This window comes from Nelusetta ayraudi, unplaced genomic scaffold, assembly GCF_046127955.1.
Source record: "Nelusetta ayraudi isolate G7.1 ecotype Tasmania unplaced genomic scaffold, CSIRO-AGI_Nayr_v1 ptg000057l, whole genome shotgun sequence".
NCBI classification, from domain to species: Eukaryota; Metazoa; Chordata; class Actinopteri; order Tetraodontiformes; family Monacanthidae; genus Nelusetta; species Nelusetta ayraudi.
Genome location: NW_027466107.1, coordinates 759590 through 784623, shown reverse-complemented (window position 1 = coordinate 784623; position 25034 = coordinate 759590). Strand labels below are relative to the sequence as shown.

General features: G+C 52.5%; 1 protein-coding gene across 1 annotated transcript; it reads right to left on the bottom strand.

Annotated features, from left to right (window-relative positions):
• Positions 1-201: 201 nt before the first annotated feature.
• On the bottom strand, positions 202-25034 carry rnd2 (Rho family GTPase 2). Its single transcript, XM_076038674.1, has 5 exons — positions 24801-25034; positions 24327-24414; positions 7640-7749; positions 5530-5664; positions 202-2775 (listed from the first exon to the last, which is right to left on the bottom strand). Exons 1-5 carry the CDS (start codon positions 24900-24902, stop codon positions 2506-2508), a joined length of 705 nt encoding a protein of 234 aa, XP_075894789.1. The 5' UTR covers positions 24903-25034; the 3' UTR covers positions 202-2505.

Genomic DNA, 25034 nt, shown 5'->3' with positions numbered 1-25034 from the left:
ATCATTCCAACACGTGCAGTTGAGAAACACCAAGAAACAATCTCGAAACATTCAAGAGGAGGAAAAAAAATGGAAGGATTTGATTTAGATAAAAGATAAATAACTTTTGTTTGATATTTGTAGCTGACATAAAGGCAGCAGTATATATTTTCACTCTCTTCTTCTGTTGGGCTGCACGACCAGTATTCCAGAGACCGTCTCCAATCTATCACTCTGGTTGGTTGCAGGATGTTAAGCAGGAATGTCTGGACTCAGAAGAATCACCTCAGCTTCAAGATGATTATTTCCCAAACCCTTTCGGGCCAAAAGTTGCACCATCTTTTCCGACTTGGGCCATTTAAATTCACCTTTTTGGGAACACGTGCAGCAGTTTCCGCCACGTCTTAACTGTATCATCTCACAGCGCTCATCTCACAGTCCAACTTGATGTGCACAACCTAATTCCATTTTCTTTCCTCTGTTGTAGCTGCTGCGTTGTTCCTCCGCTGTGCCGCCGCCGCTACAGCAGCTGCTGTGACTCCGTCCAGGTGTTTGACAAAGTAGCTGCACGACGCAGAGAGACGGTAAGCCAGGCTGAAGTGCGTTTCCGCCCCGCTGCAGCCACTCACACTGGTTACTGTCTGGACTCGACTCCGCATTAAATCCACCGTAACGGCTGTAAATATGACCCGAGCCGACGAGAAAACCTCTCAGCGGACCTTCAGTCCGATGGCGCTGCCTCGAGTAGAAACATTCTGACATTCTGGAGTACGAGCGCCTGTCTGTCATCACCCACAAACACTCAGGCTCTCTTCAAGTGAACGTCGACTCCGAGGCCGGCGGCCTGCCTGACTCTCTCAATGGGAGCCGCCTCGGGAAAATAACCACTTTTGACAGCTCGGCCCTAAATTGATCTCTCAAGGACAGAAAATCTCACATATTACAGGACGGACTGGACTTCAAAACGCCTCCAGCCAGTCGCTCATTTTAAAAGACTACAGGAGCTCCTCAACCGCCGCCGCCGCCGCCGCCGCCGCTGCTGCTGCTGCATTGCAGTTCAATTTGAGTTTTTCCAGCAGAGAGCTCTGCACAGCACACATTACCTAGAGAGACTGACTCATTCCTCTGGCGGTTCCGCTGGTGTTTGACTCGTGAGGCGTCGCGACAGCACAATGCTGACATTAGCGCTGGAAAAGGGCACTTTTTCATCTTTCAGCCGTTTCCTTTTTTCCGTTTCGAGGCCCGACGGCGTCGCAAGCAGAGATGAAAGGCTGATTCCCTCCAGATAATTACGTTGGGGCTCTGTAACAGCGACGTGTTGAACTTCACTCGCCGCTCCCGCTGCAGCTGTCGCGGCGCCGCCTTGCACGTCGCTTTGTCCCGAGTGAGACGGCGACAAAAACCAGCACCAGAAAAACATTTCTACCACTTTATTTTCCACAAAGAAACATCTTTTAAAATAGCGACAACAGCGTTTAATACTTCTGCAAATCAAACAGACACAGCTGAGCCGATGAAAAAAAAAAAAAAAGTAATAGCTGAGCAAAATAAAGTATTTTGTGACTCTTAACCCCCCACCCGACCCCCATCCCAGAATGCACTTGTGGTAGTAACGTTCACACGCACGGCAGCACACGACTTTACAAAATCTCATTTTCAGCTCTGATTGTTTCGGATGGTGATCAGTGGAATGAATCCCCTTCAGGCTTCACTCAAAGCGACGCTACGGAGGTTTGGCCAAGTGGCGCCTCCTCTGGTGGAATATGGCACAACACTTGCACACAAACATTAGTGCCTGTGTGGGCTTCCAAGCATGTTCACCTCATTATTATTATTATTAGCTTGTTTTAGGACGCAGGGAAAACTGCCTCCGTCACACTATTGGATGGACGTGCGGCCAATCAGAGGAGCCGAGCGTTGGACGTAAACAGAGAGCCCGCCCTACAGGAGACAGACGACGGCCTGTGATTGGCTGGCACGTATTATGCCAATTGTGCGACTGGCTACATGTGAGCAACATATTTTTTTTCAACCGAATCGTCTGTTCGACGAACTCTGAAGACACGAAACCGTCCGTAGTGCAGCTAGGAGCTGCGGTTCCTGCTCTCGGACATGGCAACCGTTTCCCACCGACGTCGCAGCGCCCCCTGTTGGAGACGGCTCAGGAAACGGCTTCCTCTTTAATGCCAGCGACTTGATGGCACTTCCTCCACAGTCTCACAGTGCTCCTGGTGCTCCCGGTGCTCCAGAGGCTTCTTCCACTTTGTCATTATGTCCGCACAAAGATGTAAACAGCTTAGAAAATATAAACAACAGCCAACGACAGGGGGAAAAAATGGGGAATTAAAAAAAAAAATCCAAAGCATCTCCTTTTCTTCACAGCGCTAGATGTCGTCCAATCTCATCCCTCTGCAGTGCAAAAAAAAACGAGGTTGGGAGGAAAAAAAACAATAAATAGACTTCCTCTGATATATTTCTCCGTCAAGGTATGTACACATTATATATTGGCTCTCTTCTGCAGGGTCTCTACATGAGCACGCAGCTCTTGGCTCGGCCCTTGCGCAGCGCCGGCGCCTGGTCCATTTGCTCAGTCCGACCCGGCAGCGGGGGCAGGGGCAGCTGCGACACCCTCTTCAGGCCTCTGCGGGAACTGCTGCGCTTGAGCTGCGGCTTGAGCGGCTGCCGCATCGACGCCAGCGTGGTGACGTGGAAGACGTCGCGGACGCTGTTCTCTGACACCTTGGAGGTGCACTCCACGTAGGCCACAGCCCCAACCTGCCGCGCTATCGTGGTGCCCTGCAAGTAGGAGACGGAGACGTTAGAAGGAAAGAGGAGGAGAAATCATCCACAGCGACGCATTCCGACCTCCTTTATTTCTTGGAATGTTTTTTTTTCCTCCTGTTATGACAGAATTCCTGACCGTGACAAAACAAACGTGTGCTCTCTCTTGTTACAGAAATGAGATTTGACCCCACTTCAAGGCGCCGCACGGCTGAATCACATAAGAGGAGAAAAAAGAACAATATTCCTCACATTCATTGCGACTATTATTGCGCCTTCGCAGCCGCTGGTTCTCTGTATGTGAAATGTACCTCATGCTTTCACCTCGTTACTTCACACATAACTGATTTTGGCCAACAAAGAACAAAACGAACTGATTGGTTTTCCAAACGCACACAGAATGACTCATCCAGAACACGGGATCACGCTGCGGATTTTTAATGACATGTGATATCGCTGATAGTCGTCTGATCAAATGTGACTGCAGTAAAAAAGAAAAAATAGAAACTAATAATGTTGGAGGATGATTCATCTTGTCAGCTGGCTGCAGCTGCATATATTGTGTTTGAAGAAAAAACAGGAACGAGGGGAAAGAATCTGATGGGAAAGAAGAAAGTCACAGGAAGAAAATACATACAGGCAGGCACAACTGAAGTCTGCAAGAAAACAGCATCTAGTTGCTGATATTTCAGCTTCAGCTGATACTTCGGCTATTCCAGGACTTCCACTGGAAATATGAAATACATGTGGTGTTTTCCAGTGGAGATCGAAGCCCTACCAACATCAGCAGCAGTGAAATAACCAAGCCACGCCCACATCAATCAATGTGCATCCCAATCAGGCAGGGAATCAGAGTCTTTGATAAAGTCCCTCTTCAAAGAGGCATCGGGACTGGAGACAAAAGATTCTGATCTGGCTGAGCAAAAGACTGGACGTGCACAATCCAGAGACGAATGAGGTCCCTTTAGCCCAGGCATGAATAATTCAGATCGCTATCAGGTCGAAGCTGGCGAGCAACAGAGACCGCTGGGTGTGTGTGTGTGGGGAGGGGGTGAGATGCTCCGCCTCCATCGCCCAGAGATTAGCCCTGCTGTGACGTTACCGTACAGCCAATTAATTAAGGCCGCAGATTGAAGGGCTGAGATGATATCAGGGACAAATTTAATCTGCCTTTCCTGATTCGACCCGGAGCTTCGACTGAATCCGAGCAGGATCGATGCATTGGAAAAAAATAAATAGAACAAAATTGGAACTGATGAGAGGCAGCTGGTACGTTCCCTAAAACAAAGAGGGGCTTGTTGGTGGAGTTGTTTTATTTTTTTTTCTTGTAAGAAGAAGTCCTCCTGGTGATGCAGAGTGGAGGAGAGTGTTGGAGCAGGAGACGCTGCGGCGCTGAGCGGAAGAGCTCCCGGAGTTCTGAGATTAGCAGCGGGACGAGGAGGCGTCACGCAGACTTTTCCGGTCTCAGTTGTCGTCGTCGCCTCTCGGGAAGCGGGCGACGGTCCCCGGCTGTGTCACCTCAGCTCGCTCCACCGCGCCGCAGCGCCCCATCTATTGTTTACACTTCCTATTTACATGAACTGTGCGTCAATGTCTCTTTTTCTCTCTTTTTTTTAGGGGCAGCTGAGTGCTTTCAGCCCCCAGAGAGCTCTTGGACGGCGCACTAAAATATATTTAAAGGGCTCTTTTGTTTTGAGGGCTTTTTGTTTGCCGCGCCGGTTTAGAAGCCCCTCCGCTTTTTTTGTTTCAGTGTGTGTGTGTACGTGCGTGTGAGTGTGTGCACATCCTACAAAGTCAAAAAACCAGCTGCAGGCTGATTGAAATGCACAGATTTACAGTGGGGCTGGTGGGCACGACCCCTGGGCTAGGAACGATGGCAGCAGCCAGTAGAAGCCGTCCCTCCTTCATTATCATTTTTTCTTTTTTTTTCCACCTCGGAAACTCTCAAAGAGCTTGACTCCACACATTCCCATCGGAATTCACGCACGCCGTTCTTGGGAAATTTACCAATGTGAATAATTTTTTAGACGGCCGGAAAGTGAGATGAGAAGGAGAAACAGCCGAGAGCCGAGACAGAGAAGCTGCTGCAAGCCTGCAAAGAGACTGCTACTGCTGCAGTGTGGTCGGTATGATTGCAACTGAAGGTCAAAGGTCAGCCCCTGAACAGTTTTCCCTCTGGATGGAGTTGGTGACATCGTGTCAAGCCTCACCGTTTGCACCAATAGGAAGCCTTGCGCTGTTCACCGAGCTCTAAGGTCTGCAAACCTTCCTTCAAAATCCCCCCTTTTACCAGATGCTGCTTCCGGAAAGTGCAAAAGGAAAAAAAAAAAAAGAAATCAACTTCCTGCACATGTGATGTATTCCCAGTGCTGCATCAGGTCATGCTGGTGTTCCCTCCCCAACCAGTCCTTCTGTCAACAGAGCCGAGGAACCAGCTCGTCAGCCGGAACGCTGTCAGAACCAACAACTCCTCCCCAATGTACACACACACACACACACACACACACACACACACTTCCTGTGGGATTTCATCACAGCAGTGTTGATCCAAGGTGGGAGGAATCGTAGTTAATCACCACACAGTCGGCTTTCAAACAGAATCATCCTTTTTTTTTTTCTCTCTCTCTCCTTGTTTTCTCCCCTCCCCTCCCTCGAGGTACCAGCTCTCACCCCCCCCCCCCCCCCCCCCCATCTCCCACCCAGCCCCACCCCAACACCCACCCACCCAAAGCTCTTCCCTTCTCGCCGTGGGGTTTCTCTGCTGCTCACCTGCTCGTGGGTGACGGGGATGAGCCGCTGCTTGGACAGCTCCCTCAGCGTTGCCACGTCCGTCCTCATGTCCAGCTTGCAGCCCACCAGCACCACTTTGGCGTTGGGGCAGAACTCCTGCGTCTCGCCCTGCCACTGCGCAAACAGGGAGGAGACGACCCAGTGAGTGAAAAAATGCACTGAAGCCGCTGCTTCTTGAAGTCTTGAAGTCTTGAAGCTTGAAACAAAGGAAGTTCTGCTTCCATGGCAGACTCTGTGACATGGAAGACCTTGAAAGAGTTCAAACATCTTCATTTATTTTAAGTATCTGTTGTGTCACGCCGGTTTAGACTCGTGCGTGCTGAGCCAGCGGTGGGCGTCCTAATTACATCACAGCCTCACTTCCTAATCGGATGAAGTCATAATTAAATTCCAGTGATTTTTTTTTTGGAGCCCACATTAATGGCGTTATCCGGCTGCCCTGCTTTGAAGCTGACATGCATAGAAAAAGAAAAAGAAAAACACAGGAACCGGCTGAGTCAAGTTTTCCCTCCAATGTGAGACACTGGCGGAGCGATAAAGCACCATTATTAGCCCTCTGTTTGCAGCCCCTCGCCGACACACAGGCTGCTGCTTTCAGCTGAAACCAGGTTTTCCTTTTTTTTATCACACACTTTCTGAAACATCTGACAGACAGGCTCTGGGGGACATGGACTGTGATTAGAAAACATCGGGGAAGTGATTTTTTTTTTTTTTGTTGCATTAACTCTTAAAATAAATCAAAAGAACAATCGTCTGCGCTAATTAAAACGCTTTCACCATTCAGCTCGCGGCGCATCACCTTAATAAATGCACATCCTATTACTTTATATTCGGCCGCGCCGTTTGATGTTCCACCGTGAGATTAAATCCTAAAACCACGTTGAGCCCCCGGATGAAAATGCCACGATGTGATTGGTGCCGGTCTTGAATCTGGTGGCTGCAGGAACCAACCTGCAGGGTTTTGACTGGGAACTCTTCAACACATCACTCTGTGTGTTGTGTGACTGCGTCTGGAAAAGGTTGAGCGGCTGCACGTCGTCATTTGTACAACTTGAATAAACCCCATGTGCGGGGCGGCGGCGCGGGGGGGGTTTCTTCACACTTAAAGACGCAACCTTTGACCTTTAAAGCCCATCCCTGTTCTGCCACTCACATCCAATCAGCAGCTCTGATTGTTTTCTCCTCTGTGCTGTCGTCCACGAAGCTCCCTGCCTGTCGCTGCTTGCGCCCAGAGGTCAAGAGCCTCACTCTGGAAGCTTCTTCCATGCAGCCCCGAGCCCTGGAGATTAGCAGGGTGATAGCTTGCAGGGGTCAGAGGTCAAGGCAACTCCTCCCTCCCTCCCGCCCCAAAGGATTCATGGGAAAATCGAAAGCGCTGCTCTGTGTTGATAGAGTGCGCCCAAGCTTGAGTTGAGTTTTTTTTTTTTTTTTTTGAAACAAGAGTGGTGAGAGAAGGTGAGTTGTGTCGCGGCACCCGTGGGAACCCGCTGTTCAGAGACGAGCGTCGCACACATGGCTTCAAGATGGGCGACCGCCGACAGGGAAAACAGGGCGTGAAGCGCGGCCGCCTCCAGCGTGATAATAGCCGCTGCCACAGAGCGTGAAAACACGTCCGTGACCACAAGCCGCACTTTGAAAGTGTCGCCCTCAAAGACCCTCCAGCCGGGCGTGACGGCAGCTCGGCCGCAGCCCCGCCCTGCGCTGCCACCATCTGGAGACGCTGAGCTGCGCAAATATCTGACGGGCTTTTTCTTTTTTTTCTTTTGCCGTTTTTCTTTGCCCCTGTGTGCCTGCAGAAAATTCAAATGTGAGCTACGGATGCTTTAATTCTGGAATTCGTGGCTAATCTGTTCCTATCTGATATTCCCCCGAGGCAGCTTCTCCTTCCTTCATCTCGCCCCCGAGGATGTGGGCAGGGTCAAGTATCCGCAGACACTCTGGCGAGATAAAGGAAGGAGCCGCTCTCGGCCTGTCGAGGCGTGAAAAAGCAAGCTGCCGAGCCTCCATAAAGATGCTGATGGAGAGAAAGTCTCCATCCACTAAGGCCCCGGAGCAGTTTCAAATCAAAACAAACTAAGAACGCTCTCACCTTCTTGATGACGCTGTCCAGAGTCTCCGGGCGGCTGATGTCGAAGCAGATGAGCACGGCGTCCGAGTCGGGGTAAGCCAGCGGCCTCACGTTGTCGTAGTAGGAGGAACCTGAGGACACAGCAACATATGGCGGTGAGGTCACAGCGTCTTCCAGGGAATTCCTCTGTGTGCTCCAGCCGCCTTCTTCCCAGCCATATGGCATGGCCGCCCCGGGAGGAGCACGTCCTGCCGATCTGAAGGTCGTTAAGGCAGATGTGAACTTACACACACAAGCCCCATTAAGATGCTGATGCAAACAATCTAAACCCTCGTGGGCTCGTTTTTGTGTGTTTGTGGGTGTCATTGTGGACATACGAATGATATTTAGTCCCAGTAAAACAGACAGTGGGAACAGGAACCACAGTTCCCATTAACTTCTGCATTGTACCCATGATCCTTTGTGCTTTTCTCGCTGATATGGATGCAGTGAGAGTGGAAGGAAGTTGGTTTGAAAGAAATGACAGGAAAGAAAAACAGCCTGTCGTCTCTGCCGGACTGGATTCAGGTCACACCTGCAGCACGGAGACGTTGTAACAATCATGGTGAGGTCGAGTTCAGTTCTTTGTTTCTGTTTGATTGAGTCTAGCGCTCCTGTTGATGTTGTATTTGTGTCTCAGGCTCCTGCACGGCCTCGCTTTGTCCTGACAGGAAAGCAAACACGGCCCAGAGTGAATTTTATTTTGCTGAGCAGCGGCGGCGGCCGAATCCATTATCATTGTTAAGCGGCAACAAATGCCAGCGCAAAGGCCAGACTAAAGGTTGAGCTCCTTACTGCTCAGGGGCCTCATCACTCTTCTCGTCTCGCTAGCTTTTTATTTTTTTCCGCCGCGATAAAAGTCGCACATTATCGACTGAAACGGCTTTCGCCACCTTTCCGCTTTTCCACTCTTATGCTCTTGATCAAATGTGAAGGCAGAGTGGCGCCTCTGTACTTTTCACAAGCCACCGGTCACACGGCTCCACCACATCTCATTACGTGCCTTGTAAAAGGAAAAAGCAATATGAGGGATTTTTCCCCGCGGCTGCGGTTGTGGGCGAAGTGGAAGCTCCGGGTTTCGATGGCAACGCCACCGAAGCGGCCGCCAGGTTGGGTGGATGTGCTCTCACGGCCTCGGAGCGTGCGCGAGAATAATCGCGCGGTGTGAACGGACGCCGGTTTGAGGTCACGCCGATGATAAATGCAGATGATGTGCACGCGTGCGGACGAGCAGGAGGAGGAAGCCGCAGCCAATCAAAACTTGTTTGAGCGTAGCTGCATTCACTCTCTGTTCATGGTGAATAGTGACGGCGACAATAGCTGCACGCGGCCCGCCGACCCTTCATCATGCGGTCGGCTGCCCCACGCTCACCCCTCTTCCAGCCTCCCACCGCCCACCCACAATGCAACAGGCTGCAATGTTAAAGATTGATGCCTTTTGTGCAGCCAAGTCAGAGGAAAGACTCCTCACACCACATCAGGTTCACAAGCAGAGTGTGTGTGTGTGTGTGTGTGTGTGTGTGTGTGTGTGTGTGTGTGTGTGACTCAGAGTTTAATAGCACTTGCAGAGAGGACGGCTCGTGAGGGAGGAATGTGGACGTGAGGCTCTTCAATAATCACATTCTGCACATTGAGACGTCAGCTTTATCGCGCAGCCTCATGCTTGGCTGCAGGAATGACTGCTCTGTGTGTAAAAGGCCGAGACGTTAACGATCTGTATCAGTAAGTGGCGACATCGGTGCGTCTCTCAACCCATTAATACCTCATTGGCTGTTAACAATTGAAACGATTCTTCTTTAGCCAGCAGTGGGAGCGTCAGCACAGCTTTCGCTTCAGTAGTCTTGCATTCGTGTGGCACACTTACAATTTGCTGACATGCACTTGGCTGATACAGCAACCACTCGGGGTTGTTTCATCAAACATCTTCCTAACTTTGCAGCCAGAGGTGATTTCATTCAAATAAACTCTGAACGACGGTGGGTTAATCCCTCAAGTACCAAGAAGAAAAGATTTGAACAAATTCCTTCACCGGCAACTTTTAGAACCTTTTTTTTAATTCACCTTCAGCCTCCTGCTCACTGCTGAGAAAGCAGGATTGACACACAAACACACACGCACACACACACAAAATCACCAGTCAGCAGCGGCGAGTTCTGATTGGTGGCGGTCACACTTGAGGTGCTGGAGCTGCTGAAGTCGTCTTTAATATGTATCGCGGTGCAGCAGACCTGTGCAGAGGTTGTCGGCGAGGGGGGAGGAGCCCAGACAGGGGGAGGAACCCAGCGTGGGTGAGGTTGGAGAGGTGCGGAGCGGATTTAATGATCGGAGTGACGGGAGACGAGGCGGAGTCCGGGGAATTAGACAGCGACAGCCATGTTTGTCTTTCTTCATCTCTTTTTTTCATTTGACGGAAGATGTAATTAGGGAGAGGAACGAGGCCGCTGGGATCAATTTGCCCATCCCAGCGATCAGGATGATTGGCGGCTCAAGGCCGCAAAGGGGCTTGATTGCGACGGCGTCATCGCTTTCTCAGCACTTTGGTAAAGTCAGAAGAAACAAAGAGTCCTCTGAAGTGGCGACGGGCGGAGAGGCCTGAAGACGAGGCGGGTCAAGCTACCGATGAAGAAGCCGACAAGGAGATCAAAGATCCCACATTACACCCGTTTTCAAAGGCTTCACAGGCGGATTATCAAAACAGGACAATGACACACCTCCAGAATGCGGCATATTTAGCCCTCTGTTTACAGCCACCTGCTAAAACTGAGGCTTTGTTCAGCCAGTGGACAGTGGAGAAAGCAGAAGAAGCAAAAGATGGATTTTCTTCATTTTCAGCGACGTATATTTGTAATAAAGTTTTTGTAAAGTGGATTTCTCACATCGTGGGGCTCCTGAAGACGGATGACCGGCCGGGTGGAGGAGCAGCGGGGGGAGGAGCAGCGGGAGGAGGAGGAGGAGGCAGGGAGGCAGTGAGTGTTTTTGGGGAAAAGTAATGAAGGCCCTGGACGGACTGGTGGAGGTGGCCGGCGCACCGTTCACACGGAGGTGGAACAAAAGGTCAATTGAATTTCAGGCGGAGGCAGGACGAGATGGATGTGGCAGCAGGGCGGCGGGTGGAGGGTGGAGGGGGGGTTGTGTGTGTGTGTGGGTGGGGGGGGCACGGCCTGGCAAAGAGGCACTAAAAACCATCTCGCCTGGCAAGGAAGCGCGGCTACCCGCCACACAGCGCCAAGGACAGGCATAAAACACCCCCCCGCCCCACACACACACACACACACACACCCCCCTCCCTTCCTTTGGCATTAGCATTAGCCTGATTTAGCACCAGCCATGGCTCATGGAGCAGGAGGAGGAGGAGGGATTTCTGCCTTTATTTCCACAGGGCTAATTAGTGCTAAGCCGCTGTGCTGAAGGGGTGATGGAGGTGGGGGGGGGGGGTTGAGGGGTTTGTCGGCAGCGACAGCGCACGTCTCCATCAAAGGCCAGAAATATCCCAGAGGATGTGGAGGCAGCGGCGCATCAACTACGAGACTGACTGGAGGGTTCAGGGTTTGATTTGGCTGCTGCAGACTGACTCTGGTCCCTGGGGACCGTCTGTCTGCCTGCCTGCCTGCCTGCCTGCCTGCCTGCCTGTCTGTCTGTCTGTCTGCCTGCCTGCCTGCCTGCCTGCCTGCCTATCTGTCTGTCTGTCTGTCTGCCTATCTGCCTGTCTGCCTATCTGTCTGTCTGTCTGCCTGCCTATCTGTCTGTCTGTCTGTCTGTCTGCCTGCCTGCCTGTTTGCCTATCTGTCTGTCTGTCTGCCTGCCTATCTGTCTGCCTGCCTGCCTATCTGTCTGTCTGCCTGCCTGCCTGCCTATCTGTCTGTCTGTCTGCCTATCTGTCTGCCTGCCTGCCTATCTGTCTGTCTGTCTGCCTGCCTGCCTATCTGTCTGTCTGTCTGCCTATCTGTCTGTCTGCCTGCCTGCCTGTTTGCCTATCTGTCTGTCTGTCTGTCTGTCTGTCTGCCTGCCTTTCTACCTGCCTGTCTGTCTGTCTGTCTGCCTGCCTGCCTGCCTGCCTATCTGTCTGTCTGTCTGTCTGCCTGCCTTTCTACCTGCCTGTCTGTCTGTCTGTCTGCCTGCCTGCCTGCCTGCCTGTCTGTCTCTCTGTCTCCTCGCTGGGTCATCACCTGGTGCGTTCCTCAGGAAACCGCGTGACATCAGCACCTTGTGTAACAGAAGCACTCGAGTGCTTCGGGCGATTTCTTCTTTCTTTCCTTTTCTTTTTTCTGTTCCGTCGCTTGGCAAAAAAAATAAAGCAAACAAGTGAGTGAGGAGAAACCGTCATCCCGCCGACTCTCTGGTGCGTTTCGCACACATATGGCGAGGAGGGGGGAGAAGGGGGGGTGGGGGGGGGGGGGGGGGGAGTCAACAGCCAACCAGCAGGATCGTCGAGCTGGAAAATCTGCCCTGCAAAAGCAGCGACGCCGTGCTACACGACAGCACGCCGACCGCCACACAACGCCCCGAGACAAATGAAAACAACCGCACACACACATGGACACACGCACACGCGCACACACACTACGTCTTCTTTTCTCCCCCACCTGCGGCTGTTTCTCCTCCTCCAAGTCCACCTTCAAAGCAAGTGGCAAAACATTTTGCGTCGCCGCGGCCGAGTATCGTAGCAACCTGGAGGGATGCAAATGGCTTCATTGTGAGGCCCTGAAAGGGAGCGAGGAAGGAGCAGGAGGGGGGAGGAGGGGCGAGTGGTGTGGGGAGGGGCAGGAGAGGGGGGAGAGGGAGAGGGAGAGGGTCGCGCAGGCTAATGACTCTGGCGCATTGATGATTAGACGCGTCTGAAAAGGAGAGAAGAAGAAGGAGAAGAAGAAGAAGGAGGAGGAGGAGAGAAACATCTCCATCAGACATAAAGCCAGGAGGGGGCGGAGCTCCGCTGACCTCACGCTCTGTCCGGCTCAACAAGACACAGCCGCCTTTGTTGTGCGAGTGTAAGCAAATGAGCTGAGCGCAAAAAACACAACTGACGTCTGACGCTGCAGGCCAGACGAGCTGGAAGACTGGAGCTGGATTCTGCCGCAGGAAAACTGAGGAAGTTTAGAGCAGCAGGTGTTTTTTCTGGGGGGGGTTGGGGCAGGGGGGGGGGGGAACGGAACGTTTATCTGAAGAAAAGATTCCCAGGGGAATATTAGTAGTCGTGACCACCTGTTGGTGACTTCACAAACACTGCTGACCCTCCACAAACAATTCAAGTAAGTCCCTGGAAGCAGCTGCACAAGCAGCAGGCAAAGTCAACCAAGCAACTCCGACACAGAGACACAGAGACCTGCCTGCAAATGTGACCGTGTGGAGGGGCGTCGGCCAGTGCAGAGGACACTCGCAGGAAACAAGGAAAAGCCCCATGTCGCGTCGTCGGTGCTTGTTTTGTATCTCAGCGACTTGTTTTGTATCTCAGCGACTTGTTTTGGCTGTCGCAGTGATTTCTGCTCGACTTCCAGCAGACGATTTGCAGGTCTGGGCCACAGTGAAGCTCCGCCCACTCACATCCCCTCAATTACAGGAGCCGCAGCCACCGCCGTCGCTGCAGGATCTTGTCAATACACCCGTGAGATCGAGGCAAGTGACGTGTTTTGGGTTCGGCCGGCCTGCCAGGGCGGGCGGCAGTAGCAGCAGATGGTTTTTTGCAAACAGCCTGAAGCGCTCGGAGCGTCCTGGAACTCATTAATGTAATCCTGTAATGATGCAACATCAGCGGCTTCGTCCGAGGCTTAAGCGGTTGCTTCCTCGCTGAGTTCGTGTAACGGGAAAAAGCAGCGGCGGCTCATCCGAGGAACCCTCGGTCATCTGTGCGTGTAAACGGCTCGTGTTGTTCCAGGATTAAGAGGCGGAGCCACAGGAAGCTGCTGCCGCTGCTGTTGCTGTTGCTGCTGCTGCTGCTGCTGCTGCCGCTGCTGCCGCTGCTGCACGAAACCTGGACGATATTTCTTCATTCATTGAAGTCGGCTGTAACAGGGTTTTTCCCGAAGCGTCGGCGAGCGGCCAGGACAGCGAAGGTGACGCAGGGTTAAGTGGCCATTAACCTTCCACATCTGCAGCCTTATAAACACGGGACGGACGGACGGACGGATGGATCGGCCGACCGACGGGCGGGATATCGATCAAAGCCCGCCGGCGGGGGGGGCAGGTGGTGGCGTTTGAAGGGCGCGGAGCCTCTTTTCGCTGCTGGTCTCCTCGAAGCAGTCGATTTGTGGAGACGTCCCACAAACATTCTACCTCCAGGCCTGTTTGATCGCTGCAGCTGCCTCCTGCTGCTCCTCCAGCGCGTCACTTTTCTGAATATGAAAAAAAAAAGCCGCTCACATCTCCGCCTCGGTGTTTATTCGCGCTGAGACGCGACTTCAGGCGCGACCGACGCTCTTGATTCCCTCTGAGAGCAAAAACAACTCAGACCCTCTGTGTGTGGTGTGTGTGTGGTGTGTGTGTGTGTGTGGTGTGTGTGTGCGCGCGCACGCACAGCTGTGAATATCTTGCTCCTCTGCGTCTCCTCGCCCTCTGTGCGTCTTCACACCACAACTGGCTCCTCAAGGCAGCAGCAGCGCCGCCGTATTTCCAGTGGAATTCCCCCCAAATAACACTTTTTTTTTTTTTAAAGCAAAAGAAACGCAGCCCAGAGCTTGTTAAAAGCTCCACACGCCAGATTGTTGACCTCCAGTGACGGACCCCCGGCTTGCTCTGGTTTTCCCAGCACAAAGGAATCCAAGTCTTTATTTGCCGCTGTTTAAACTGAAACGTCTATAAGTGTTTTCCAGGCGGGAGGATGTGTTCTGACCCGGCCTGGGTTTGCAAAGCTCCACTCCTCAACTTCTGGTTAGAATTGGCCTGCAGCACCTTGGCAGAATACAACCAAGACAGTGAAACACCAGCAGGCTTCCACAGGCCAAGTGTTGATGTTTGTGGCCTTTGATTGCAAGTCGGGTCTGTGTTTAAAGGAACAGAGTCCTCCACACTCAGAGTCGACTGTCAGGTCCACTGAGGGAGTCGCCTGGATCCTGAACCGTTGGGCTCAACAACGCACAACTGTGGTCAACCAGGAGACCTGCAGTGGGAGGGTTGTGTATCCACCTTATCCACCTCCAGATCTCCACGCAGCAGCAGAAACGTCTTGCTGGGAAAGCTTGATGACAGGAATAATCGACTCCTTGAGCAAACAACGCAGCTGGCTCTGACTCAACAAAAACCCACAACCTGAACCTACATTGTGCAATGCACATTGTGCCGAGCGACTTTCTCCAGGCATGAGAATCAACGATCCTGAGCAGTCGTATCGCAGCTCCGAGAAAAAACCTTCTGTGGTTGGGTAAAAAAAAAATCCTGCAAACCACACAAGTTTGAAGGCTGCTGGGGGAAAAAAAACATTTGGCCTGAACTTCAAATGGCGGCCGTGGACGAGCCGGCTGCCCGTTTAATCCAGCTCCATTAGGCCGTCCAGGATGATAAAATGGCAGCGGCGGCTGGTTTTAAAGGGTCCTCGACTTTCAAGGGCCGGAACAATTGCCAGAACCTTTTCTGCCGAGTCGAGATACCTGCTAATTCTTTGACCAGCAGTGGGTGATTGGCGTGTCACAATGAGTTATGTTCTGCTTCCTCTCTATCTCTCACACACACACACACACACACACACACACACACACATACAGAGCATATTCAAATTGCTCCCTTTCATTGGAAAAACATTGTCCCCCTGCGTCCTTCGCTCTGTCTCGCAAGCACTTGCACTGCCGCTCCCAAGACTTTGATTAAAACCGTGGCAGTCACGCTGGCAGCAGCTTCTACATCTGATCCGAGAAAATCAGGAACAAGGACAAGGACGCGTGTTGCCACGTCAGAACACGTCTCTGTCAGATGCAAATGTTGAACCTTGTTTATAAACGAGGAAAGTCATCCATAAATGGGTGCAGGTGCAGGTGACGTTGGTTGGTTGATTGACGGCCAGGGGGCGGGGCTTAACAGCAGCCTCTCTCACTGCATCGCCTCACGCCCGCTCAGGATGCGGACAGACGAGTTCTGTCCGAGGTTCTGCTCCCGAGGAGGCAGCGGCGTCGGCAGGGGGCGGAGCTTTGCTCACTCCTGGAGCCGCAGGGCCAGCAGTCGGCCGAGTGCGTTTGAAGTAGGCTGATCAAAGCCACCGGGAGAGAGAGAGAGAGAGAGGGAGGGAGAGAGAGAGCCGCTCGCTGAGTGGGTTTCCACTCCAACTCGGAGGTTTTCCACCACTAAAGTTTTACCTGGCGTGTGTGCACGCCGCTGACCGGTGGCTTTTGCTCAGCCAATGACACGGCTGAAGAAAAACAGAAGGCGACTTTGCTAAAAATGCCAAAGAACAAACAATGTTCACTGCTTTTACCCTGTCACTGCATTTACCCCTGTCGATGAATCAGTACAACTCGGTTCAGTTGTTTGTGCAACAGAACCCTGAACTCACTCTTTCATACATCAGAGAGGAGAGGCTGTCTGGCTCCTGTTAAATTCCATAAAACACGAATTTGGAAAAAAAAAAACCATCCTCCAGCCGCAAAGCTCCTCAAGTTCCCAGTGCCCTTGCAAATGGCTTCATTTAGCAAATCAATAACTTCCTACTTGGGGTTCATTGGGATCGCAGCTCACGTTACTTCCGGTCAATAGTGACGGCGGTCACACGGTTCCGGAAGGCTTCCTCTTTCTATTAGCAGGGCAGATGGAGCTGCCGCGTTAGGAATCCCAGCAGGGTTAATTAGATGTAAGAGGAGGAGGAGAGCAGCGTGGCGCAGTTAGCATCTGTGTCTGCTGCAGCAGTAGCAGCAGCAGCAGCAGCAGCAGCAGCAGCCGCCGCCCTGCACCTCAGCTCCCCAGGGTGCCAGCAGCAGGACCTCGGCCCCGACACCGAGCCCTACATGCAAGGTCACAGGGGTCGCAGTAGCACAGATGTACCTTTTCTCCATCTCTGGCCTCCTTCTGTTTCAGCTCCTCAATCTACTCCCACACACACAGAGACAAACACACACACACACACACACACACACACACACACACATTTCTATCCGACACTCTGATTGGACGCGGCAGCTGTTCCGCTGTCCCGGCTCATTGTGCGCCGGCTCCGACCCTTCACACACCCCCCCACCTCCCGTTACGCTTCTGGTCAGCTGGGACACAATGTGCAGGGTCAGAGGTCAGAGCTGTTGGAATTCCAGCACAAGGGCCCAAGCGCATCTCTGCTGCGCCATGCGTCCGTATTTTACTTTTAAATCGGTTTTGTTTCTGTCTTTGCCTTGTGTTTAAAGGCATGACATGAAAGCATCAGCCTTTCACTATTTAACCACAGTGATGGTACATTGCTTTTTTCCTTCTATTATTCAACAAGTTATGATATTAAATGGTAAACGCAGTACAGCTTGTTAGAGCCGCACTGCGTGATGCTATTTTCTCTGCACGTCATCGTCCCTGAGCGTCAGCACTGCACGTCCTCGCTGCAAATCCACTCGCAGCGTCCGGCACCTTTTGTCGTCCTTCTTTACACTCAGCAACAAAACACTTTAATATCCCCATTTCGCCCTTTTCGCTCGCCATTAGTCATGGTGAGAACTTGGTCCTGTTCCCGGGCGGCACATCAAACACGAAGACAGGGGACCTCGTCCCCTGAATGCATCACTGGGCATCACACTGGCTTGAACGCAGGGACGCAAGAAGTGCACAGGCAGCCCCTCCCTTGCCCCCCCACCCCCCAGCACCAGTCAGCCAATCGCGTGGAGTAGCTCGTGATATCAATTTAACTTGTTTCCGAAATAGAAAGTTCCAGCTGCTGTGGACACAGTTGCTGTTTAAGCAGATTAGAGCCCTGGGCTTCAGCTCAGCGCTGGGAGGACCAAGCACCAGAGCTGGGAGGAGGGGGAGTGTGTGTGTGTGTGTGTGTGTGTGTGCGTGCATGCATGTGTGTGTGTGTCCGTATCAGTGGCGGCTCCTCTACACAGTGGCCCCTGGATGGGCACAAAGTAGATGCTGTGCGATTGTTTATGGGTGGGTGGACATGTGGGATGCTCGGGACATTTAGCACGCATGTAAAAACAGGATAAACGGCGGCGGCCAGCTTTTGTGGTACCCTGCGCCTTTGTGTGTGTGTGTGTGTGTGTGTGTGTGTGTGTGTGTGTGTCACCGAGGAGAGCAGATACCCCGGCGTGGTAATTACAGCCTGTGTGTTCCCATCAGCGAGGCTGGCTGGCTTTCACGCTGCGCTCCTGCCCACCCTCCTCGCTTAACACGGCGCTCCAGCAGCCACCCTGACTAATGAGCTATCAGAGATGGGAGGCGATGAGGAGCCTGAGCCGGGGCGGGGGGGGGGACAGAGGCCAGCTTCTTCATCCTCTCCTCGGGCTACTGTTAGCATTTCGGCCGCCGTCTCCTCTCGCAGCTCGTTGACCTCTTTTTGTGCGACGATCTAAGGGGGTGGCCGGAGCGCTGAGGACGGGGCACAGCTGCCCGGCCCGAGGCAGCCCAGCCTGGCCTGACCTGGCCTGGCCTGGTCAGGCCTGGCCCGCCCTTGCACCACCACGAGACGTACTGGCACGGATCAGCACCCCTAAAGCAGAGTCCTCCTGCAAGTTGAGGGCAATTTGGGAGGAGAGAAGAAGAGGGGAGGAGACGTCTGAAGAGGGACACTTTGTTTCTCTGATGCTGGAATAATTACAGTTATTTACTTCTGTGCCACCCGTCTCCGAGGCGACGGGCAGAATTTGTTCCATGAGCCGCAGAAATGCGAGTTTCTGTTATCGCTGAAAAATGGCATTCGACATTCTCTCATCCATTCTTGAGAGTCACTGAGGGGGAAAAACTCTTCCAATCAAAATGTTTTCTGTCCCGAGACACCAGCACAAAAAAAGGCAAAATAGAAACACACCGTGTCCTCTTGTGTGTGTGTCACGAAGGAGAGAGAGAGAGAGAGAGAGAGAGAGAGAGAGAGAGAGAGAGAGACTCTGGTAGCATAGCATCGTAGGTCACCGGTCTTGTGTGGTCTCAGTGCTTCGCCGAGTTCTTGGCCCAAGTCGGTGGAGAGTCGGGTCAGAAAGCCACCAGAGCTGCTTCCTGTTTTTCATTCAAAGGAAAGATTCCTTCCAGAGATGCAGCGTCCACACGGATCTCCTCAGCAGCTCCTGAAGCATGAGGCCGCCACAGCAAAACAAGCTAATTCCTTATATTCAGAAAAATAAATCAATGGGAAATTTCGACCACCTGCTGGTGCCATCGCTCGGCGAGATCGATGACTTACAGGATTGAGAGCTGAGTGACGTCAGTGGGGAACAGAACCAGTTCTGAGTCACGCGGTGACCATCTGTAACCACCGCTGTCACACTTCCTGCTGTCGCCGATTTCTAAAACTCAGTGCAGACTATTAGCTGTAATCCCTGGGATTAGCAGCTGCAGACTCATCTCCAAACTCCACCAGAGAACCACCGTCCAAAAATACCATCACAGGCATTCCTGCCCCCAAGAGTGGAGATACAGTAGCCGGCACAAGGTTTGATTTATTTTTAGCCGGTGAGCGAATCAGCATTAGCGTGCCGCTGCGTTTTCCAAATTCCTCTCCTCATGAGTCACATGGCGCAAAGAAACCGTTTGAGCCGTTTGTGCATCGCTCAGCAAACAGATAAACCGAACATGCCCGGACATGTGCTTACCAACATTTAGGTCTACGATGAAAGCCCAACTGAAGGTGGCGCTATGAGGAAAAATCTCCCAACTGTTGTACTGCTGGGATGAAGTGCTTTGCATTTGAAAGTCTAGGAGCTCAAAGACACTGTTAAAGAATCAACAAGAACCCTGTTCTCCGTCATCAAAAAGAACAGAAAATGCAGAAAGGTGAAAGTAGAAACTCATCAATCAGGTTGATCAGGAGTTATGTTCAGACGCAGTGTTCCGCCACGCCCCCTCCCAGCCTTCCAGCCTCTTACGCATCATCAAAAAAACCAAAAGACACAGGATGCGTTGAGGCGGTTATTGCCTTGAGGGTGAAAGATGAGGAAGAACCTGCGAGGCAACACACGCTGGAGGGAAAAAATGGATGTCGTCACCTAAAACAGCCACAGCTGTGTTGATGGCAGCCAGAGACGGAAGTTCCGCCTCAATCCCACACGGGCAAACGGAACCTGAGCATTTGAATCATCGAACGCCGAGTCTAATATTGCTGAGTGGAAGAAGCCCAGAGCCGATGAGGTTACTGCCAATCCGCACGGCCCATTCAGGTTCTAATGGCAGAGGGGAGGGAGGGGGTCGGGGGGGCGGGGGGGGGGGGGTATCGGATTGTTGGTTTTTATTTCTGCTTTGTGGCGGCGCTTCTCACTCGCTCCCCATTAAAGTTTAATCAAGCAGAAAGTGTGTGTTCGCAGGCCTCAGGATGCTCCGCTGCTCCGGCCCGCCGAGAATGTGGAGTGTTTAAAGAGCGCGCAGGCAGGCAGGCAGGCAGGCAGGCACAGGGAATTCTGGGAGAGCTGGGAGCGCCGGCGCTGGGCTTGGCGCGTTTCCACAGCCGTAGCATCGCTGCCGCAGTCGCTACAGAAGGAAGGAAAACAATCGCACCTGCGACTGGGGAGAAAAACACGAGTCGGCTTTGTCACAAACACAAACCAGACGTTACGAAAACCAAGGGGAGGCGTGTTTAGGGAAGGAGGGGGCTCTCCACGTGACGTTCCCGACTTGTGCAGGGAGACAAAAGCAGCTCGGAAGCCAACAAAAGCTGCAATTTTTGTTGAAGGAGCTCATTTCAGATAAATAGGTGCGTTTATTTTCTTTTGGGGGGGGGGGCTCTCGATCACTGGCTGAGCGGCACAATGGTGCTTCAAAACGCAGCCGCTTCATAAAAGCTTTTTGCACGTGCTGTTGTCGTGCACAATGGGGACTAATGAAGGAAACCGAGAAACAAACACAAAAATACAACAACAAAAATCCTCCACTGCTCAGCAACGGCTACTTTTCAAATGTTCCCGTGTTCATTTTGCACGGATTCTGTTCACATCTGAGTGGAAAACGACGAGAACTGACCCTTGAAGAGAGGACGTTCGCAGTGAGCACAACTGTTAACATGTCAGCAAAGGGTAAAAAAAAAAAAAAAAAAGAACAGGGTGGAAAGCGCACGGCAGCGTGCTTTAGAAGAATGTAAGAGTTCCGGTCGCGGTGCGAAAAAGCAGGTCAGACTTCAGAGCAGCAGCAGCAGCAGCAGCAGGAGGAGGAGGATGAGGAGGGGAGGAGGAGGAGGAAGATACGTGAGTGGACTGCAAGTGAAGAAAGTTTGCTGAAGAACAGCCTCCTCCGTCCAGGCTCTCGGACTCCTCAGAAGCAGCAGCACGCTCACCTCTAAGCGCCGTATTAGCGTGACGGCGCTGTGAGAGGAGAGTCTTTCTCAGGCGCCGATAACCATATTGGGAAGAGAAGAGAGGACCGGTGCATGAGTGCCTCCGGCGTGTGGGGGGGGGGGGGAAGTGAGTGAGGGCTGAGGGAGGGAGGAAAGAACCCAGACTGGCTGACTACCAATGAGCCCCGAGAGAGTCGGCGCTAATCGCTGATGGCCCTCAGAGCAGTTATCACGAGGCCCCGCTGACATCCTGACCACCGAGCTGCCTCCCCCGGCCATTAGGACCAAGCAGACGCCTCCTTTACCGCTCACGTGCACGCCCTCAGCGCGCTCATTTTCTCTGCTTTCTTTCCTCATTTAAACTCCATTCATCGGTCGCATTGCCATCGATTGAAAAAGTCCAGATAAAAAACAAGCAGGGTCGCCCGCTCCGCTTCCCAGCAGCCAGAAGGCCGCGTGTTCACAAACATCCCGGCCGTGTTCCGGCCCAGCAGCCTCGAGGAAGAGGCAGGATTAACCGGTTGGAACTGATCAATGGACGGCTCGCACCTCGCTGAGGCCGGGAACGCCAGCAGCATGTTTAGTGGCAGCAGACACCTAAACACACCGGCCAGGGCCAAACAAAAGCTGCTTTTTTGTGCTTGCTTTTTTTTTTTAAACACAGCCTCGGACGGCGATCAATAATGCTTTGTGAACCCATGCAGCCGACAACAGCGGGCAGAGCTCACCGGCAATTAAAAGGCCGGCGAGATTCTGTGAGAAGAGGCTGAAAGTTGCGGGTGAAGGAAGGAGGACGGAAAAAATCAAATGCTTGTTAATCAGCGGCGACAGCGGGTCCAAGAAAGCAAACCTGCGGATATGAAACAGGATATGAAACTGTTAAGGGCGACCTGGCCAACAGGAAGAGGTGTGACAAACACGCAGAGGGATGGAGGGAGGGGGGGCTATTTACGCTTTCTGCTTTCTTCTTCCTTGTCTGGTACCCAGTGCAGACGTGGTGTTAGCTTCCAGCTAAGCTCGTTCCCTCAGTCGCCAGCAGAGGAAAAACCCTCCTGTCTTCTCCTCTGCTCTTCTATTAATGAGTCAACAACGACCTCATCGGAGCCGCCGGTGTTTACAGTTCATGCTGGCAGCTTCCTGTTTTGGTGAGCAACAGAAACCCCCCCCCCCCCCCCGGCTGCAGCTGCGACCTCACCGAGAGCCCCTGGACGAGACGGCGAGCCGAGTTAACCGGACGTTCAAACAACGAGACAAAGTCTCAGCACAGAGGACGTCTCGGGTCACACGAGAGTAAATTTTTTCTCCTCCTCCGTCCCCGGGAAGGTCGACGCTGTCGATAAAGCCAGCGAAGCAGCCACGGGATCAGTGTTTACACACCCAGAACACAAATCACCACTAAGTCCCCCTTTTTTCTCCTCGGCCGCCATGATCCCGATTAGCAATCCCAGTCTGGAATTAAGCGGACGGAAGGTCCGACCGCCACTGGGGGCCCGGCACTGAACCAGAGAGGAGGAGAGGCAGCAGGAGGGAGGAAACAAGCGGAGACCTTGTTGTTGTTGTTGTTGTTGTTGTTGTTTTCTTCAGATGAAAGCTGCTTTATTTTGCTGTTTTCATCCCAGTGCGAGCCAATTATTTTGCTTGTTGAGAGAAAATATGAACATCTGTGTTTGCTTTGAATGAGTGGATAATGGCACCGGCACAACACCGACCAAAACACACACACTCGCAAACACTCCTTCCTGATTACACACACGCACTGGTTGGTTTGCCTTGAGGGCCGGGTGACGTCATGGCGGCGCTGCGGTGGGCGGCACCTGCCTCGGGATTAGAAGGTGAAACTGCCCGAGGTGCTTTACAGCTTCTTCAAGTCAGGAGGCAGCGAAAAGCACTCCCACAACGTCATTAGCCACCAACTGCCGAGTGAGATAAGCAACTCCACTTAAGAGTGACCCCTCCCCCGCCCCTCACCCCGCCCTCCTTTCCCAGGGAGGCCTCGAGGACGCCGACCCCCCACCCCCCCGACTGACAAGCTAAAATTTACTCGGCAGGTCAGCACGAAGGCCAAGGAAAAAACAACATTCCACCGCTGACTGGCTGGATGGCATTTGGAGGAAAAAAAAAAAAAAAAAGCATGTAAAAATAAAAAAGAGTGCTCCCATCACTCGTTTTGGGAATGTTTATTATAGACGAAGGAATTCCCCCGGGAAGGATCACACACAGCCGTCGGACTCGTCCCCGACTGTCAGCAGCGAGACGACGAGACGAGACGCCGAGCTGCCGCTCGGCGAGAAGGAGTCCATCCACGCTGACAAAAAATGTTTTTTTCTCTTTCTACCTGGCTGCCTGACGACCAGAAGCTCCTCCTGAAGCCAGCCAGGAACACCACAACCCACACAGTCAGTTTGTTTCCCTCCGGGTGACTCTGCTCCAAATGCGGAGCAACAAGTTTTTTGCAGGTTGACGTCACCGCGCGGCTGTTCCTCCCCGCTCCTTCAAAACTCAACGTTTTTATAACACCTCCAGACTTTCGGTCACTCCCTTTCTTTTTCTCGTAAGCTCACTTTCCCCCTGCCACTCGCAGCTCAGCCGCTGCTCAATAAACCTGGAGGCATAAAGGCCGGTTTTTAAATGAATGGATGTCTTTGAGAGGCAGACAGCAGGTAAGAGGCAGTTGTGGCCAGCTGTGTAAGCTCTTAAACAAACGTCTGAACAAGTTTCGAGACAGAAATAAAACCCGACTGGCTGCATGTGAGGAGAGAAATGTGTGGGGAAGGCCGTCTGAAAGCAAGTGTGTGTGTCTGTGTGTGTGTGTGTGTGTGTGTGTGATGCCGCGGTGATGCCTTGTGTGAGAAAACGGCTAAAAATCCCTCAAAGTCTGATGGACAGTCACAGCAGTTCCAGGTCCCTTCAGGCACATCCTGTCTACATTATCCACGCTGCCGCTGCTCATCTTCCCCTGCAGCCGCCCTGACCTGAGGTCAGAGGCTGGGGAGAGCCACACACACACACCAACACACACACACACACACACACACACAGAGCGGACAGGACAGGACGGGGAAGGAATGCAAACGTAAAGCAGCGGGAGACATGACTGGCACTGAAGTTTCTTTTTTTTTTTATTCCCCAAAGACAACAGTCGTAAAGCTAAAAATAAAAGACGTCCGTGTTGACAGGGTTAGAGCGCGCTGTCACACAGATGCATGCTGGGAAAAGAAGTTTCCCAGAGACAAGAGAACGAGGCTGGAGAGCGAGGGAGGGAGGTAGGGAGGGAGGGCGAGCGATGTCGCCTCTTCTTACCTGACGTGTCCCACATATTGAGCTCGATGCGGTGCTTGTCTATCTCAAAGCTGGCCGTGTAGTTCTCAAATACCGTCGGCACGTAGTTCTGGAAATGAAAGAAATACCAAGCAAACAGATGAATGAATAAAATTCAAATTCCATCAATAAAATTCATTCAAAAAAAAAAAAAAAAGGTAGCCGCTCAGGAGGCACCCGGTGTTCTTCACCATCATCACTCACACACGTCAAGTCTTTGTCATGATGCAGTAGACACACAGACAAGACTGAAAATGACTGAATATGACTGAGTATAAAATAAATGTCACACCATCTTTAAACTTTTAAAGTCACTGCTGCTACTATAAGTGAACTGTCTGGCCATTCAAATGTCTCCACTCCCAGCTTCCAACCCTGCCTCGATCCTCTCTGTCCCTCACAGGTGGTGGAAACCTGCTGTGAGTTCCGACGGCCTCCGGACCCCCTGAAACGCACCTCTGGGTAGCAGTCCTTGGCGAACACATGCAGCAGCGCCGTCTTGCCACACTGCGTGTCCCCGACCACCACGATCTTGCAGCGGCTGCCCGCACCGTCCATGGCTCGTCCGTCACGGGTGGGATCTCGGCGCGGCCACGCTGCGCATCCAGCATGGGACGAGTGGGAGGAGAGCCCGCCGGCACATGCAGCAAGCAGGGAGACGGAGCGCGTGTGTGTGTGTGTGTGTGTGTG